Source organism: Necator americanus, chromosome II (assembly GCF_031761385.1).
Source record: "Necator americanus strain Aroian chromosome II, whole genome shotgun sequence".
Taxonomy (NCBI): Eukaryota; Metazoa; Nematoda; class Chromadorea; order Rhabditida; family Ancylostomatidae; genus Necator; species Necator americanus.
Genome location: NC_087372.1, coordinates 19984069 through 20002530, shown reverse-complemented (window position 1 = coordinate 20002530; position 18462 = coordinate 19984069). Strand labels below are relative to the sequence as shown.

General features: G+C 44.3%; 4 protein-coding genes across 8 annotated transcripts in view; 3 read left to right on the top strand and 1 right to left on the bottom strand.

Moving 5' to 3' along the window:
* Positions 1–107: 107 nt before the first annotated feature.
* RB195_018579 (uncharacterized protein) lies at positions 108–3071 on the top strand (the record flags this gene model as incomplete). 2 transcript variants are annotated; one of them, XM_064186079.1, is made up of 4 exons in its annotated part: positions 108–223; positions 899–1040; positions 2831–2931; positions 2999–3071. In XM_064186079.1, the coding sequence occupies 4 exons, from the start codon at positions 108–110 to the stop codon at positions 3069–3071; spliced, it is 432 nt and encodes a 143-aa protein (XP_064041959.1). The 2 variants fall into 2 exon arrangements, with proteins under 2 accessions (XP_064041959.1, XP_064041960.1); XM_064186078.1 differs by lacking the exons at positions 2831–2931; positions 2999–3071 and adding exons at positions 275–429; positions 1273–1428 and having other exon boundaries at positions 108–191.
* Positions 3072–4155: 1084 nt separating this feature from the next.
* RB195_018578 (uncharacterized protein) lies at positions 4156–4413 on the top strand (the record flags this gene model as incomplete). The annotated part of the gene is made up of 1 exon (XM_064186077.1): positions 4156–4413. The coding sequence occupies one exon, from the start codon at positions 4156–4158 to the stop codon at positions 4411–4413; it is 258 nt and encodes an 85-aa protein (XP_064041958.1).
* Positions 4414–5110: 697 nt separating this feature from the next.
* Positions 5111–6751, bottom strand: RB195_018577 (uncharacterized protein; the record flags this gene model as incomplete). Of its 3 annotated transcripts, XM_064186074.1 has the most annotated exons (4): positions 5111–5437; positions 5484–5616; positions 5890–5945; positions 6008–6235. In XM_064186074.1, 4 exons carry the CDS (start codon positions 6233–6235, stop codon positions 5111–5113), a joined length of 744 nt encoding a protein of 247 aa, XP_064041956.1. The 3 variants fall into 3 exon arrangements, with proteins under 3 accessions (XP_064041956.1, XP_064041957.1, XP_064041955.1); XM_064186075.1 differs by lacking the exons at positions 5111–5437; positions 5484–5616; positions 5890–5945 and adding exons at positions 5853–5861; positions 6740–6751 and having other exon boundaries at positions 6008–6289; XM_064186076.1 differs by lacking the exons at positions 5890–5945; positions 6008–6235 and having other exon boundaries at positions 5516–5575.
* Positions 6752–7578: 827 nt separating this feature from the next.
* RB195_018575 (uncharacterized protein) overlaps positions 7579–18462 on the top strand; it is a gene marked incomplete at both ends in the record, with an annotated part of 43713 nt that continues 32829 nt past the window's right edge. The window contains 8 exons of one of the 2 annotated variants that reach the window (XM_064186071.1): positions 7579–7688; positions 8991–9069; positions 12600–12767; positions 12981–13077; positions 13146–13240; positions 13531–13619; positions 16114–16216; positions 16515–16651. In XM_064186071.1, the coding sequence (XP_064041954.1) occupies positions 7579–7688; positions 8991–9069; positions 12600–12767; positions 12981–13077; positions 13146–13240; positions 13531–13619; positions 16114–16216; positions 16515–16651 (878 nt within the window). Of the gene's footprint in view, positions 7689–8777; positions 8936–8990; positions 9070–12599; positions 12768–12980; positions 13078–13145; positions 13241–13530; positions 13620–16113; positions 16217–16514; positions 16652–18462 lie in introns of those variants that run through there. The other variant, XM_064186072.1, reaches the window with a different exon arrangement.

Genomic DNA, 18462 nt, shown 5'->3' with positions numbered 1-18462 from the left:
TAGCATCTTTATCAGTATGATAGGCGTCATAAGGATGAATGGTCACTGGGCTCCCAGCAAAAACTACAGGAGATCTTAGCGAGTAGACCCACAACCTACACTCATTAATGCTCACCGCGAACTTGACGATATCGTCGGTTTCGGAAGAGTCGTCCACGAAACGAACTTGGCTGTTCGGAACGCGAAAGAGGGTATCCGCAACAACGTTAGAGGATCCATTAAGGTACTCGATGGAAACGTCATAACTTCGAAGTTCAATGACCCACCTGGCCAGGTTATTGTGGGTATCGTTATGCTTCAACGACAGCAACGAGAACAAACTGTGATCCGAAAAGAATGCGGTATGATTACAGTATATGGTTACGTGGAAGAACCGAAGTGCGCTTATAGTAGCGAACAATTCGATCTAAGTGGGACTCTACTTCCGTTGTAAGCAGGACAGAGGCTTACTGACGTATCCTACAGCTACCAGTGGGCCCTGCTTTAGAAATAAAGTTGCTTCTACCGCTACTTGACTCCCATCAGTGTACAAATAAAACTCGTCATCTCGGGGAATGGGCTAAGTACGGCTTGAACTAAAGACAAAATTCTTAATTCAAACGGAGGAAGAGCTCCTCCTGTTCCGCTTCCCAAACACACCTAACTTTGTCCTTTAAGAGTGCGCAAAGGGGTGCGGCGATAAAAGAGAAATTCGCCATGGCAAAGAAGGTTCTAATCTCTTTGATCGTGGAAGGTTTAGGGAACTCACGGATCGCTCTCAAGTTGCGGTCGGCGGGGCTATAAGAATCACCCAGAATCTCGTGACCCAAAAAAGAAATCTTTGATCAAGCGGTTCCTGAAAACTTCCTACCTGAAGATTTCGTCTTAAACAAACGAAAGCTATAAAGGACCTTTCTAGGAGACGCCAAGTGGCTCGGGAAGTCCTTGTCAAAGACGACGATGTAGTCCAGCCACGCCAAGCAATTAGCTTCCAAGCCCGCCGCTATGCGAGACATCGCTCGACAAAAATAAGCGCCGGCAATATTGAGGCCAAACAGAAGGTAAACAAATTGGTACACCCCATGCTGGGTTGCATATCCATATTTCTCTTGACAAAAACTGCATATGAGCTGACGCTGGATCCAATGGCTTATAGTATTTATGACCTGCTATCTTAGCAAGTCATAAATATTGTTCAGCGATATAAAAGTTTTATACAGTTTTATAGTTTATACTCCACGATGGCAAGCGACTAAGAAAGCCATTACCCAAAATAATGTTGAATGTTTCTAGGTCTCTAAGAACGCACGCAGATTCCTTAAAACAGACCGATTGGTAGAGGACATCGAATCGGAGATCTGTGCGGCCGCTGAGTTTGAATCAATTTGCCTCTCTTCCTCCGTGTACGCTGATATCGTCGTTGAGCTCCTGCAAAGACCCACTCAGTAGCGTCTGTCATAGAACCTCATCTGGGTATCGGGACAACAGCCCTAGCATCAGAAGACAAAGCGCGACTGACAGGCGGGCCCACCACTACCTGAAAAGATGAGATCAAGTACACGAACCAGAAAGGTAACAAACGAACGGCGACCATTAACAAAATTCACCGTCATATAACAAATGCGGCCGTATAATACGAAGAATAAGCAAAGAGGTGGAATGGCAAAAACAAATACAAGGTAGACAGTTCAAATAAAGTCGCAAGATGTGTGGCAAGAAAGATCTAGAAAATAGAAAGCGTAAATACACTGCAAATGTTAAGAGGATATGAATTGGAAAACCGGATGACAACGAAGAGTACAAGAATGGCAACGTAAAAGTCTTAGCCAGAGAATACCGGTAGAGTATGAACAGCAGAGAACACCAAGAAACTGAGTTTGGCTGCCCGCGGTTTTGGTGGTTATTGACTCTTCAGAACAGTGCGTTCAATAACCACCAAAACCGCAGAGCCGCCAAACCGCGCCCCAGCGCGGCTCTTAACACTGCCGGCAGCCTTTCTAACTAAAACAGATCGCATGGGCCTTTATATAGAATGACGAGGCGGGAGCGGTGCTGCGTGGGGATTTGCTCGTGCGTTTCGCCGTAGCCACGTTAAGCAGCTATAGGTATAGCTGGCGAGTGTTTCGAAACACCACGTTCAAGTTCGAATTGGTCATTAGTTTCGCAACACCCTGGCCCAATTCCAAATCAATTACGCGGGAATTCACAACACCACAATTCAGATCCAAACACGAAAAGTTTCGAAACTAAAAAAAATGCCCCAAAGACCTCATGAGAAAGAGAGCGAAAAAGAACCCATAACGAAATAAACTTCAAGAGAGGGACAACGGAAAAACTTCACGAACTGCACGCAGGACGAAAAAACCCGAACAAAGTTACCGCGCAAAATCCAAACACTATGGATACCTCCAGAAAACGAACCACTCTAGCAAACACCGTAAACGAAACAACTCGCATTGACATATGTAAAACACTAATCTTAACATCGGCCCGTACCAGCCAACATACTAAATTGGTGCTCCGCAACTCATCACAACAACACATCACGACCGACTAAAACGCTGCCCTACCACACTACTGGGCCCACTTAACCAGGACATCTACACCACCAGCACACCACCGGAACTCATCTGCAATGTTTATTTCTACTCAAAATATCCTCGCGCAGCAACCATCACTAAAACGCGTTTTATGCCCACGCGGGGTTCTTTTCTCTCCCTTCCCCTCTTTTAATTTTTTTTTTGAATTTTTGCCTTTCTCCTTTTTTTTGTTAATGAACTTGGGTAGAATGTTGTTGGGGGGCCACTCTGACGCACCCAAATCGAAATGTATCTGAAGTGACCGTTTGCAGAGAATCGTGGAGGGAACTTCGACTGTGGCAGTACCGTACCTGGCCCCAGAGCGCGAAAAGGCTATGGAGCACAACAGGAGCAAAGACATCCATAAAACACGGTAACCGTTCTTGTCATTCCATTTGCTTAATGGGTGCCTCTAAATTGCTGACTCTTTGTGACTTCAGTCAGATTACTGATTACCACTTGGCCGGAGCTTGCATCGAAGTCGAAGGAGGAATTCGACGAATAGCTCGCTGATCGTGGATTGCTCTGGAAGGAACGACTTTGCCCCAACTGCGGAAGTCCAGTTAAAGTCGCGAAGCAGACGATTGTGAACAGCCTTCATAAATGCTAACCCAACGGCCCTCTTTAGGGCCACCAACTTGCGAATAAATAAATAAAATTATTTATTTATTTATTCGTAAAGCTAAAGTTTCTGGCGTTAATCAATCCGCTTGGGATGCGCCCCCACGTTCACTTCAATTCAGAATCGTTTGAGGTTTACGAACGTGTACAATGACTCTATCTGGCCTATACAATGACTTGCGGTGGCTAACCGATGTGTCAAGTCAGTGCTTTTATCCTCCCAGACAAGTCTGATACCAATTTATCGACCCCGGAGGGATGAAAGGCTTGGTGAGCACTAGGGCGGATTCGAACTTCCGATCGATTGTGCAGTAAGCGGAACCTCTAACTGCTACACTACACCCGCCCAACTTGCGAATACAAATGGAAAAGAAAAAAAAAGAAAATGCGTGAAGAAAAGTTGTTGCATGCATGCTTAGTGATCGTGGACTGCTATGGAATTCATTTTCGGCTCTTTTTTTTTTCTTTGGAAGCATCACATGATATGACTTGGTTAATTATTCCTCGTAAGCTTGTTCGGAATAAAACGTAGTTGGGGATGGCCATCCAGAAGTAAGGACGTCACTGAGTAGCCTCCACAACTACATTTTTTTTTCGTTTAGAAGATTTGGTGAAGTTAAAATAGTAGTAGTTCCAGCTCTGTCTTTATTTTACCTAATAGTTTCAACTTACATGTCGTGGATCCTCTAAGAGTGTTGCTTAGGTCTTATGGCCCCGACTGACTCAGCTACTCAAGTGTGCTCCGTGATCTTTTCCCACTCTGAATGCAGGTGCAGACTGGCACAATCGAAGTTCCCGCCACGATTCTCTTCAAACGGTCACTCCAGATACAGTTCGATTTGGGTGTTTCAGAGTGGTCCCCCCAACGACACCAACGGCATTTCACCCATGACCTTCTCGCCTTAAAAAAAACAAACAGCACATTAACACGAACAAAACCGACCGCTAACACTCTCGTGCCCCGTTGACGGTCCACATGATGCGCACTCCATGCGAACTACCAAACGACAAAAAAAAACTACATGACTACACGGACTACAAGACGGTCCAGCGGGGAGTACCACTAGCCACCGCCCAAAACCTGCGACTACACGGCAGGAAAGGTGAATCACTCGCTGCTACCAGCAAGCGTTGCGCAGTGGAAGCAGCTCTCGACCCAAGCAAAGAGCAAGTACCACCTCTAATAACTGATCTGGGCGTCGCTCTCACCGGGAGTGTCGACAGGCCGAATTAACATTTTCTGATTTTGATCTCCACGTCTTTTCTGTCTTTGAGAGTCTGTCAGGTTAGTTTTGTTTTCTATTATTTCTTCGATTTATGTGTTCAATAGCTTGCCTCCTAAATGTGTTGGTGTACATTTCCGCACACAATTATGTTGTGTGGTTTCTTTCCTTAATGTACATTTTGTCTTCTAATGCATGCGATTACGTGGGGACTCACAATTTCAATAATTTTCTTCTTCTTCACACTTTCTCCGACATCTTTCTCTGCACCTTTAGTCTTTCTTCTTGACGTCTCACTAGAGATCGTTTGCTGTACCTTCTGTCATCCTTTGTTGTCGCATGTACATGATCGTGCGAACTATTGGATGCTCTGGAGAGGAAGCTCACACGTCTGTTGTACCAAGTTTATACACTATAGATAACCACAGATTGTATTTGTGTTTACATTTATGTTTACAACCATATTTCTTCATACACAAGTGAACTGCTAAATAAGCACACATGTTCTGTTATTCTACATGCTATCTATCACTTCGTCCAGTTTAGTGCCGTCACGAGGACATACTTTGCTGATGCATTCGGTATGCATCTAATCTTTGCATGTTGAACACTGAATCCAACAAATTTGATTGCTTGCACTATTGTTTGGCTGCATCCGAAGGCAAACAGCGCACGGGTCCCTCTTATCCCGCGCGTAGTCTGGAATGTTCACAGTTGGTTTCCGCTTAGCCTGCTGTTCCTTGCGTAGATGAGAGCGCTAAACGAATATTTCGGAGGATATCTTTTGCATATGAGTGGTTTCAGACTTTGTGCAGTTTTCTCATCGGTGTCAGTGCTTGAGAACGGCCGACCGAAGGCATGTCTAGGCGGTGAGCAGTATTTCCGCTTTCCGCTCTTTCCAATATTCGCTGCTAACAAGCTTAATATCTTGCTTATTTCCTCCATTTCCTGTAGCGCCTGCTCTAACTCCATTTGCGTGCCTTCCGTTGGTTCTCTCATTAGTTTAAAGACACTCTCACGAGCTGATGCCCAAGCCTAAACGCATATTATTTTCTTATGACACAGAAAAACGAAAACTGACTACAATAACCATTTCCATCCTTTGAAAAATACCTTTGTGGCGGTCGTCCATATCCGTCGAACTTCTTGCAACCTCTTGATTTTCCACATCATCTTTCACCACTACTTCCATCATCTCTTCATCTCCGTCGCTGCTGTAAGGTCCAATTGTTCACCTTCAGTTTCTTCACCTTACTTCCTCCAGCCCTCTCCTTCTAAATGATATAAAGTGCAATGGATCAAATAAAGATGTCTTGCCTAAGATTCCAACCATGATCTCCCGCTCTTCTTCCAACTCGGTCGTAAGCGCAATGAACAGCTGGAGAAACCTGCCCATCCTCACGTTTGCTTTCCCTTCCAACATCTCATTCTTGAGTTTTTATGGAAACTTTTATGAATTCTGGAATAGGATGGTCTCCACCACGAACTCGTCTGTGTCTTCAGCATGATATTGATGAGTATGCTCTGCGAACTCACTGTGGTTCTACACGTATGGGTTTGGTAGAATCACTTCAACAAAAACGTGAAAGCATCAATGTGACTCACTTTAATATTCTCTCTGCAGAGAGGACACACAATAGTTGGTGCTGAATGTTCGTCCGCAAGCTTGCCAGTTCTATGTCGACCAAGTCCACTCGCACTGTTGAACACTGTTTCACGGAATATGCAGCTATGAACTGGCTTTTCAGAAGCGGCAGCTTTCCGGCTCTTTTTCTGAGACTTGAACTCCGCAATGTGTTCCTTCGAATATCCATGAAAGACGAAGAGATGCATTTGGAGTTCTTTGCCCTTATTTACACCACACACTGGCATCCATTCATGGCAACACTAGAATTGGGACAATATTACTTGTATACTTGTTACTTGTTATAAAAGGAGAAACAAAATAATGTTAAAAAATTACTTCCGAGTAGCATCCATAATATAAACTGAATCAGTAGTATTTTGAAGAGCAGAGAATGTAATTCAACTAAGTTGGTTACGAACAATCTCAGATATTGACATACTTGCACGCCTTCATGACCCGCTGCTAATGTTTCAGATGATGGATTATAGGGAAACCTTTGTTTAACACAACTAGGTATGAGCTATACGCCGTTGTATTCAGGTTCAATAAGCGTTCGCGTGGACAATTATTTGCTTAGACACACTATTAGGAGGGGTATAGTACTTGCAGTTGTTGTCATAAATCCAAAGTCACATTATTTGAGCTTCATTAATCCAACAGGGCCTTAGGGAGCCACCAGGTAGGAACGAAACAGCACAAATCTGGCTTACCCTCCAGAGCATCCAATTGTTCGCATGATCATGTGCATGCGACAACAAAGGCTGACAGACGGTACACTAAACGATGTCTGGTGAAACGTAATCGCATGCATTAGAAGACAAAATTTGGGAAAAAATCACATAATCCAATTGTGTGAGGGAACACGTACCACCACATTTAAGAGATAACCTATTAAACACATAAAACAAAGAAATAATATAGAAGAAGACCGACCTGACAGATACACGAAGGCGGAAAGACGTGGGAATCGAAGCCAGAAAATATTCATTTTTTCTTTTTAAGCGTTTGCGTGCTCTGGGCGGACTGCACACAAAACATCGGAAACAACTCCTAAGGTTCTATAGGAGTTCTATACGCCTGTGGGCTAGCGCCGCGGTGCTTGATATCGTAGTTCCGTGCGTCCTTGCTCTGGCGGTGTCCGGTGGAGTCTTCCTCGTGTGATATCGTGGTGCCTATGAGCCTAGCCGCCGCGAGAAAATTGCGTCTCCAGTGTTGGATGGCTCCGCCCCTGAATGGAATAATACGGCATGGACTGACTTGCAGGTCTCACCTTCATCTACTCAGTTGGCTGCGGGGCGGTCGCGTAGTAGCATGCTGGATTGGCGAGGTTGGGAGTCTTAGCTACAACCATGTTACGAATTGCTTTTGGTTTAATCGGAAGTATTTGGAACCTGGATAGTGAGTGGAGTCAGTGCCACTGTTTACTGTTACCCACCACGGGTTCACTAAGCTGTTGTTTCTAGAAGTGCTTCCTTTACTGCGAGTACGACATCGTAGGTCACCTCTTGAAACATGTAGAAGTCTTAAAGCTGACACTATTGGTTAGAACATGACACTGACTAAGCGAAGCCCCAAGCCCGGTCAAGAGCCGACCACGATTCAGCACGCTCCAAATATACTTGAACGGCTGCCACGCGACCACCCTCCGCAGCCGTCTAAGTATGTTTAGATGAGGCCTAACTTGCAACGAAGCGTACCACGTACATCACTTACAGATGTCAGACGCGAGAGCAAAAAAATAGAAAAAAAAAACAAAAAAAAAATAAATAGTCGATGCATCAGACTATTTAGTGGGTGCTAGAGACGGAGGTTTTTTATACTTTTTTGAAATATATAGTCGGGTAAAAACGACATGAATCACGAGTTTAGTTGTGGTGTTGCGTACGCGTTCGAAACGGCGTGGTGGGGACAATAGTTGTAACCAAGGTGGTACCGTGGCAAACTACAGTGATGGGTGGTACCAGAAAGTTCACCACGCTTCTAGCCGCTACGCTCCATCGGAGCACCTCTAGAGTAAGCGCGTACGCATTTGCGTATGTGCTTCATTTTGTTTTGACCCTACTATACCAAAGAGGTGTTGCAGTGCTATATTCATTAGTGAAAGTATAGAAAGCGTACAGGCCAGCGATTGAGTTGAACGGGTAGGCCTTCCTCTGCAGCGCTCCTGCACGATACTGCGGCGAGCAGAAGCAACCACAACACAAGAGCACACCCCTTTAGGTCTTCGAGGTCAAACACAGTAGGCTTCATCCGTAGATGTAACAGCGCACGTTGTGAAGCCGCTGGTCTACACCCATTATAATTTCTATGAGAAATGATATGCTGATGTGTTTTGCTGTGAATCCTCTTTCGGGAGTCTCCTCGCAGAGGCAGTTGATGCTGCTCCAATTGCATTCGCAAACAGCAAACATCCGCTGCTGCAGCTGTGACGCACTAGCGTTGCGGATGTTCCCATTGTGTAAGAACGCCGGGATCTGGTTTATTACTTACGGATAGCATCTGTTTCTTTTCGATCTTTCAGATGTTAAGCATCGTTTGATATTTATAAGAAGCGAAACTAATCACAAATGGGTGCATAAGTCCGCTCTCTTTTACCGACACACTGTCAATGACGACAATTAGTCTGGCGATAAAGAAGAGCGAGACGAAAGAGGACGATTTTTCTGTAAAACTAGACATGCTGGCTGTGTCTTTATCACTTCTCTCACATTCCGTTATTGTATGTTAGTAGAGCTATCAAGGGCGCAAATGTCCGAACAGAATGTTAGTGTGTCATCTGTCAAATGCGTCGTTGTTGTCTATGTTACGCATGTTCTACTTATCGAGTGTATAGCTTGCCGTTATTTATCATTGGACTTTACTGGAAATCTTTTGCCTTACCGATCCATCTCCACCTTGCTGAGTTTGTTGGTTCCACTTGTTTGTTTCCCTTTGGAACTGATATCCAATTGACAATTTCAGACATATGCTAAAGGTCAAAAAAATATCAACGAAGCCTTTCCAAGGGCAGAAACCGGGAACTAGTGGCCTAAGGAAAAGGGTGAGGATGGGATTTAGCATGTTTTTTTTTCCAATCTCATTATTTGAATACGCCTTTCTGTCGTCAAACTCAAAAATGATACGCATAAGAGGGCACTTAGTGGCGCCGTTACTTCTGGATGTAAGTAACTAAATCAGTCGGGGCCCTAAGACCTAAGCGATAGCGTTAGTGGATCTATGACATGAAAACTGAAGTTGCCGAGACAAAAAAAAAGTAAAATAGAGCGTCCAGAAGTAAGGGTGCTTCCTCTCTCTCCACCTACATTTTCCTCTTGAGTCTTCGGTGGAATTCGTGTCGGACGGACGCGTCGTGTAGTAGCGGATAGGTTTTGCTTTTACTTCCTTTGAACCACTTTCTGAAACTTGAAACTTCACAGCCTCATGAAACAAAATAAATATCTTATGTGAAGAGCCATTAATGTACACACCTTGACCTAGCTAAATGTTCGCCACTTCGAGCTCACAGACAGCTGCAGCTGCTTGCCCAAGAAGGATTATTTTAGACTAAGATATTCTTTTGCTCTCGTTTCATCCGCTGCTGAGACAACAAAACACGGAGCAGTGCTTAACTTACCGCATAATCGATGGCTTGAAATTATTGCGTGACGCGATTGCCCGCATCTTCGCCGAGGTATGTCGTCTTCGAACATAGCTCTGCCCAACCTCCTCGATCTTCTGTCAGAGCTTGCACAGAATCAATCCATTCTTCGCTATTCCATATCTTGCGAAACCTCTTTCACCACCTCAGCCCAGAACATCCGTTTTCGGCCAGGTGACTTTTTCCAGCTCGAAGCCGACAAACTACTCAGAATTCGTTGAACAAGACGGTTTTCTGATCTCCTTATTATACGACAAAAAAAAAGCGAATTGGATTTTCCGTAGCAATTTTCGTTGGCCACGCAAGATGTTAGTATAATGAACGTGTTATCCGCCGGCAAATCACATCGACTTCCACGTAATGTTCTTCATTGTAGTGTACCACAGGCCAAAAGTAGCCAAACAGCCATCTATACATCTTCCTTTCCATGCAGTTAAGCCTCTCCATCACCGTAAACAGTGCTGCTCAAGTTTCCGATCCGTACATCACAATGAGGCGAATTGCTGATAGGTAGACTCGCAGACTTCGTTGGTGACGGGGGTCGACCAGAAACATTTCGTTAAGGAGTCAAATGCAGAAATGGCCTTAACGCATCTTTGCTGAACATATATCTCTTAGCTGGCGTTGTTCTTCAACATACAGCCCAGGTAACAGGACCCATCGATGAGTTCTATTAGTTGTCTTTCCATCCAAATCCCCGTTCGAGGTCTCGAAGAGATGCACATCTGCATGCATTTATCAGGGCGTAGACGTAGGCTGCAGCCAGCTTCGATACAAGGTTGACAACATGTTGGAGTTTCGTAATGCTTCCCGCGAATATAACAACATCGTCAGCGTTCTCGAGATCGGTCAAGAGGCGCCTTAATGGTTCTAGGATGATGTCGGCTGGACTGTTCGACTCGACGATTCTTCCCACAATGTCATCGATAGCGAAACTGAATAGGAATGGTTCTGCCGCTGCCCTTTGTATTACTCCAGTTACCACTTCAAACTGTTGTTCATCTGGATGGTGTTCGAACTGCAGCAGTTATTCGTTGATTGATGTCATCAGGCAAGCGAACGAACTTTCCTGGTATTCCATCGGCGCGGAGCGCGTTGAGAGGACGGGCTCGATGAAGAGAGTCGAATGCAGCTTCTAGTCCAAAAAGGCTAATTGCATTGGCTTCGAATACCCCTGCCAGATTTCGATCACTCTCCTAACGATGAACATCTGGTCAGCTTGCTCGTCGCGCGCTATTTCATCGCGATGCTTGATAAGTCGGTCCAAGATAATCCGCTCCAAAACCTCGTACATTACACGCAAGCGGAATTATGATAGCGTGTCCTCACGAGTCGAGTATCCCTTCGTCATTTCACGAATCCTAGATGGAGGAAGATACTTCAGCATTTCTGCGTTAATTCCGTCGTTTCCACCCGATTTTCCATTCCTCATCTTTTGGATACAGACCAGAATGTGGGACGGTAATTCCTCGTCAAGCGCACGTGTGGGTTTATGAACATGCTTGAGTACACGGACTGATGGCGCTTGCCGGTTCAGTAAAGTCCTGAAGTGATTCCTTCAAATTCGAAAGGTTGCTTCATCGATGGCCACTCCACAGGCAGTGTTGGGGGCTGAACAGCATACTTTCACTTTTCCACTACAATAGTCCTTGTCTCCCACGCCTTCACAAACTCCTTCGCTTTTGACGTCTATTCGTTATCGCGGTCTTGTTGCAGTTGACGACACAACCTCCTTCCAAGACGCTTTTTCTGGTTGAAGTTACCAGTCCTGCACGCGGCACATACAGAATTGTACGGGGATTTTGTTTCCGCAGATGTAAAGGTTAAACGCTTCCGGTTCTATTGTCGCAGATTTCTTCCGCGACAATAGAACCGGGAGCGTTTTAAGCGTCCTGTCTTGCAGCGTCCTGGATGTGAAGGAATCGACATCGTTAAGCTTCTTTCTGGTCCGTACTCCAACATGAATAGACACACGTTGACGGAATTTCGTTCTCCATTCTTAGTCTTTCAGACCAGCCATGTCAATTTTCGGTTGGAGAGGAACTCCTCGGATTTTTTTTTTTGAAACCGTAACTTGAAGCTGAGAACTGGAAGGTGGTCAGAGTCGAACGTGGAACCAATGATGAGATTCGTCTGTTCACATAAGTCACAGGACGGTCACCGTTATCCGACTTGCGATGCTGGATAATTCCATTTTCTAGCTCATCAGATTGTTGTTCAAGTTCCATCTTCGCATTTGCGTTCATTTCGACAGTGACCACCAGCAGGCTGGGTATTCATTTCAACACAGAAAGCATCCTTTTTTTGTCTTTTCTGTCTTTCCGTACCTGTGTGAACGTGATCAAGAGTTTACGTCTTCTACGATTCTGCATTCGTGCAATGGCGTATCTAAACGACTTTGAGCCAAGTTCTTCCATAAGGTTGCTATAGTCGCTCCTCACAGCCTTCGCGCAGCCGCCTACCTTCTTTTCATTAGCAATACCACAGAATAAGGTGTAATTTTCGATGTTGATGATGGGCCACGTGTTTTCGATGTAATGTAATGTAATTTTCGATGTTGATGATGGCTGCAGTGCACACAGGTGTCGTAAAACCTAGACAAGGCGGCTTGTTCAGCAGTGTTCGGCAGTTCAGCAGGCGAAACGAATGGTTGTTGCCAAAGATTCTTCAAGCTGTTGACCTTTCAGGCTACCTTTGGCGATGTGCTAGACGACAGCACCTTTTTTTGCAATGTATGGGAGTCTTTCATTATATAACAGCGCAGGTTATATAGCTCGTACGTTCTCCATGCGTACATTCGTACACCCGCTTGTGTGTTAAAGCAGGACCACCACGAGCAGGTAGCAATCAGACTCGTATGCGCGATCCCAGAGCAATATTATCCACATTGTATGTGGAAGAGATTTTCCTTATTCTTATCTCTAGTTGTTCAGGTACCCGAATTTCAACAAGAACACTACACTGAAAATTTCATACAAGCGGTTTTGGATGGTGGTCTGGGCGCCAAAAAGAAGGGCTCTGTTCTAGTCGTTGGAGGAGACGGACGATTCCTCTCATTAGAGGCTGTCATTGTAATTATCAGAATTGCTGCTGCAAACGGGGTATGTGAACGAACAAGAGTCAAGTTAGCGTTGTCACTACACAAAAGCATAATCATTCTTTGGAAATTTAAACTGTGCAACACCTTTTACTTTATCCATTTCTGAGCATCAGTAGGCTTGAACATTCTGGATTTGACCTAAAATGTCATTCTGGGGCATCTTGTATCGACTTACGTTTTCAATGATCCTTTCTAATATTACTTTCCTTTCAAGGTTGCTCGTCTAATAATTGGTCAGAATGGTTTTTTGTCTACTCCTGCAGTTTCAAATCTGATCAGAATGGGTTTTGATGGAAAGAAAATTGATGGAGGTAACTTGCAGTCTTTAGGTTAGCTTTTTTGCTTGGTCTGCAGGGAAGTGTGTGGGTTCGGCTTTCAGGAATTATTCTAACAGCAAGTCACAATCCTGGCGGCCCTAAAGGAGATTTCGGTATCAAATTCAACTGTGAAAACGGTGGGCCAGCTCCCGATTCTGTAAGTGCATTTTTTTTTGTGCATTTACTTCCCTTACGGTTGCAACTTGATCAAATGTCCATCTGCTTTTCCTAGTTGTGAAAGAAAAATTTTAGATAAGTATAATCGATTCAAAACGACCCGAAGCCCAGTGCATTTGCGCAGGGGGCGTTGTTGGTGCGGCGCGATGGAGCCAACAGTTGCTGTCGGGGTGGGACCCTCGCTTTCTGCAGTCGGGCAGCAGACATGATTGAGGGTCTCACCTCGGTAGCGTAATTTTCAATGCAGAGTTCAGAATGTAGTATTTTAAGGTAACAAATGCTATTTACGAAATAACTACAAAGATGTCTGGATACTCCATATGTTCAGATCTGCGGTGCGATTTCACCAAAATTGGGAGGTTCGTTATCTTTGTAAAATTGCGAATTTTCGTGACCGCTGCAGTGGACCCTTTGATCAGGTTTAGTTGGGACATAACCTTTCCATAATTCCTTAGGAGCCGGCCAGGTGGAACCTGAGCAAATCAGATGCAGCCCATGAGTGTCCCTGCAGCAGCAGTCGCGGCTACGCTTGTGCAAGCGCACTTTTCTTCCTTACATTGGGTCCATACAGGACCAGCGGAGGTTTAGTTCCTTTTTTCACTTCTTCACGTCGAAATATCTGTCTAACGTTGTTGATACGTCTCATTGCTTTCTGGAGGCAGAACTCTCATCTGACTCCGTCGAATCAGTCACATTTGTTTCTGGCGCTGACGCACTTAGCATAGGTGCGATAGGGAGAAACCTCCTGAGGTGAAGGGGGTCCAGCTCATGGGATGCAACGCAAGTGATGGGGTCCCTTCGCCAATCGTATGAAGGTGAAGAAGTCGGAGCACCGGCTCCGACTATTGCATATATGCTGTTCAACAATCTCCAAGTCCTCTCTTCTTGAAACCTCGGCATCGGGAGGTGTATTTCTGTTTTCTTGTTATGACAACTAGGTTTAGGTGAAACTTTATTATTGGCCTGACGTTTCGACAAACTCATCTTTATCAAAGACCTGAAAATGCTTCGAGGCCTGAAAATGTTTTTATGCGATGTACATATATCTCATCAAACTCCTCTCTCCTTCACCAGCCCCGCAAGTCGGTGGGACTTGTCAGTTTGTTTTCTTGTTGAAAGTTTGAGTGGTGTACATAGAATGATATCGAAGCTTGGCGAGGAAAGAGGAGGAGTTTGATGGGATATGCATGGCATTAAATACTCGAACAATTGTCAGGCCTTTGATAAAGACGAATTTGTCGAAACGTTAGCGCAATAATAAAGTTTCACCTTAACCTAGTTGGCATAACAGAAAAGCATAATTATCACATGGATTATTTTTGGATTAGTTGAACCGTAGTTAACTGGACTTTTAACATATGCAAACCACACATGGCAATCACCTCGAACGAGAACTTCGACTTATTTTCACATATTCCCATTTTATCAAGTTTGGGAAAGTTAAAAAAAAAACAGTCTTGGCAATATTTCGAATGATGTTTCAAACTGCAATAGCATCAAAAGGATATATGAAAATAAGTTCAATTTTTCAATACTCCCTTTTAGCGGATACAGCAAAATTATTCATCAATGGGAACATTTGTAAACTTGACTTCCTTGAGAACGAGGTTACTAACCAACGAAATTTGGAAGGTATTTGATCCATGCGATGCCATGAAGGTCGTTTTTTTCAGTGACGTAGCAGAGAGCTTGTTCATGGTGAGCCTTCCCTCTGTTCTCAGTGGCCACGAAGTTGGCTTAAAAACGTTCGAGGATAGACAACGTGTGCACATTAGCTTTTTGAAGACATCGGTCCTGTGCAGATGTGGGGTCCCAAGTTGCATCCAGGTTGAGCGGAAGGTAATGGTGACGTTAGTGGCACCAATGTTCAACTGCATGCTGGTGGGATGTCCATTGATGTGAATTTTCTGGTACTTCTGGGCAACTACGGGGCGGTTGATGGTGTGTCATCCAGTTCAATTTCAGTCGATGCATCGATGCAGCGTTTTTATCCTTCAAAACAAAAGTGGTGACCGGTTATCGACACCTGAGGAATGAAACGCTTACAGGCAGCATGTCACGAATCTGACATGATGAGGGAATTAAGAGAAAATTTAGAAGTAGGGTTGTAGATTGCGGGATCCAGAGTGATTCCGCTCATCTCTCCCTGATCGTCGTAAAAAACAGCGTGGGAACCACTTCAGTTATTGCGAGGTACGTTAGAACGCTTCTCTGTGCACACGTTCCGATACCCCTAACAACTTATTCATTGATTTTACCTTAATGGGCTGGTGAGAAGACATCACAGATCTTCGATCGATTGCACTTGCACAAGGGTGGCGCGTAGCAGCTGAAATCGTCTTAAAATACGTTGTCTTCCACGCCGTTTCTTACGGCGATCAGGAAGAGATGAGCGGAACCCCCCCCCCCCCCCCCCCCCCTGACCACGCAATCTACAGCTCAAGCTCTGGGTTTTCCCGCGAATTCCTTCACCACGTCAGACTCGTGGTATGCTGTCTTTAATTGGCACTAGGGTCTCGCACCAGTCAATCGTGCTGTTCCTGCTGACTGGGCCACACTTGCTCATTGTCAAATGCTTTTTCTTCAAATATAATAAATATATTTCTTCTAAATTTCTACTTCTCTGGCCGACTTTACCTGGTTTCCCACCCACTTCCAGTGCTTTTCCCGATACTTCCAATACTCATATAAACCCATCAATCAATTCTATCCTCAAAATGATCCGCACTCTTTCATGTTGATGAGGGTCTAAGTACCTTTAAACAAATGCTTGTGTTGGAATGGACGAAAAAAAATCTCGAAAAGTACATCATGTTGTCGTAGATTTATCTCTTTTGATCTATCGTTATTTAGAAACGAGTTCGACGTCGATGGTGTGGGACACTTCGTTGTCGATGTGGTTGACTCTGTCAAGGACTACGTTGATCTTATGCAGAAGATTTTTGATTTTAGAAAGGTGATAATATTTCTATCTTTATTGCAATGATTATAGTGGGGTCAGAACGATATGAAGCACGGTGCAGTTGCAGAAACGGCTGTGCTTGAAACGATGTAGTAGATTGCAGCGGTTAGGCTCGAGTGGGGACCTATACTAGCACCTCTCATCGCTCTCAATGGTCCATTTCACCCGCTATCCCACAGCGTCGGTTGAAGCGCAGCCGTTTACGCAACTACGCCGTGGTTCATGTCGTTTTGACCTGGCTATACGTTACCTTCTTGTTGTGATTAGTTTCCATGTTCACAGTATACTATAGATCAAATCGCTCATTTCTGGTCATCTGACTGGTAAGAAATTCGAAGTGCTGGTTGACTCCATGCACGGTGCCACTGGACCTTATGTATCTGCTATTCTGTGCGATCTTCTTGGTGTTAACCACGGCGGTTGTATGAGGTAATGCACAGTTCTCTGTGAAACGCTGTAGACGGGGAACGGTCAAGAGGTACCCGTATGATGTGCCGCCGCGTATCCAGGAGGCTAATGAGCGTCGTTAATTGCACCGCGCGTCTCCTGATACCGTCATGATCGCTACAGTAGCCTGGTTGCTCCTCTTGTGCTACGTCTTCAAGACGCCCCGCCCACGCCACCCTCCCCACCCATTTCGCCGCGTCTGCCACTCTTACGGCGATTTTTTTTTCCGCCGCGCTTACAACTCTTATGATGCGCTTTTAAAATCGAACGGAAAGGAAAGTACCTGGTGTTAGATGTTGTTCGAAGGTCTACATAAAGTGTGCTTGTAAGTTAACATAAAAGAAGGAAAGAATGAAATAAGTTTGTACAAGTGATATGCCATTTAGAAATGCGAGTGAAAATGAAATTACCCAGTTTCGAGTTGTTAGATGGAAAGCACTCATTCATCTCTGCATCTCTGGGAATGCAAGAGATGTTTCAAAAAATGTCCCACTGATCAATGTTATGCTATCCTCTTTACTATTTTTCGCTTTCTATGGATTTCTTTTTGCTTATCTAGCTGGGTAAAACTGGCATTCAACGATTAAGGAGGCGCGAATAATGCCTCGCAGACATACATTGTACCTAAAGGTATATCTCGAAGATACAAAGGTCTCTGTTCGCCACTAATACACCTAACCTTTCATATTGATGTAATTCAGAAAACAGATAGAAATGAAGTGATGAAACGCTGTCGAAAGAGGTTTGAAGAACCATACAAAGTTTTATTATATAAAACTGTATAAAACGCACAAGCAAGTATTGAAATATGTCAAATATTGGCATATTTCAATACTTGCTCCACATAAACATTATATCTATGTAAAATTTTGAAAAGGTAAAATGTAGAAAGGAGTTAAAGAATGTATACAAAGTAATAAGCGCATAATGTTGCTGTTATTATAACTGCCGCGGTTGAAAGTTGAACACGAACTCGTTGAATGGCATCGTGACAAACACATACTTATGCACTGTTAGTTTATATAGAAAACTTAGGGCATGAAATGTGTTAAATTATGAGATGTTTGAAAATATATGCGTGTTATTCTTTTCCCTGGAGCATCTTTTTGAAATAATTTTCACTTATTCTTCTCCTTTATTCCCAATAATATGCGCTTAGTTTACTATATCCGTACATCAGAATTCGCCTCGGCAATTCGTTTTTCACTCCCCCTCCCTTTAAAATTCGCACTATCCACCGCTTCGTCGCGGCGCGAACGTCGCGCGCAGCATTGATCAGAGAGCAATAGGTGGGCGGGGTGTAGGTGATCTCAGGCGGCCGTGGAGGATATCTAGCTGGTGGAGCGGCAGCCGCAATTACGCGGAGGCGCGCGGTGCCGAAGGGAGGACAGGAGCGGTCAGCCGGTTTTCACGGGTACCTCTTGTCCCGCACCCGCTGTAGACTAGCAAACGTTATACAAATGAAAAGTTGTTTCTTGTATCCTAGATGAAGCATTGCTTCCAAGTCAGTTGAAGGCTTCAGTTCAGTAGGTTTCAAGTGCAATTTTCTTTTAAAAAAAAGCAAAGGACCAAAATTTCCTGTTTTCATTCTGGATAACGCTTCGAGATCTCTTTCTTCAGAGTCGTGAGAAATCAATGTGTCGTGTATTCCTTCTAAAAGTTCCTGATCATCCCACTTTATATCTTTCGACGCATTACGATCGTTCTGATCGAATCACTTTTTATGCTCAAACTTTGCAAAAAATGAAACGATATACGTCCACGATTACTTCAATACTCGAAGCCGCATTGCA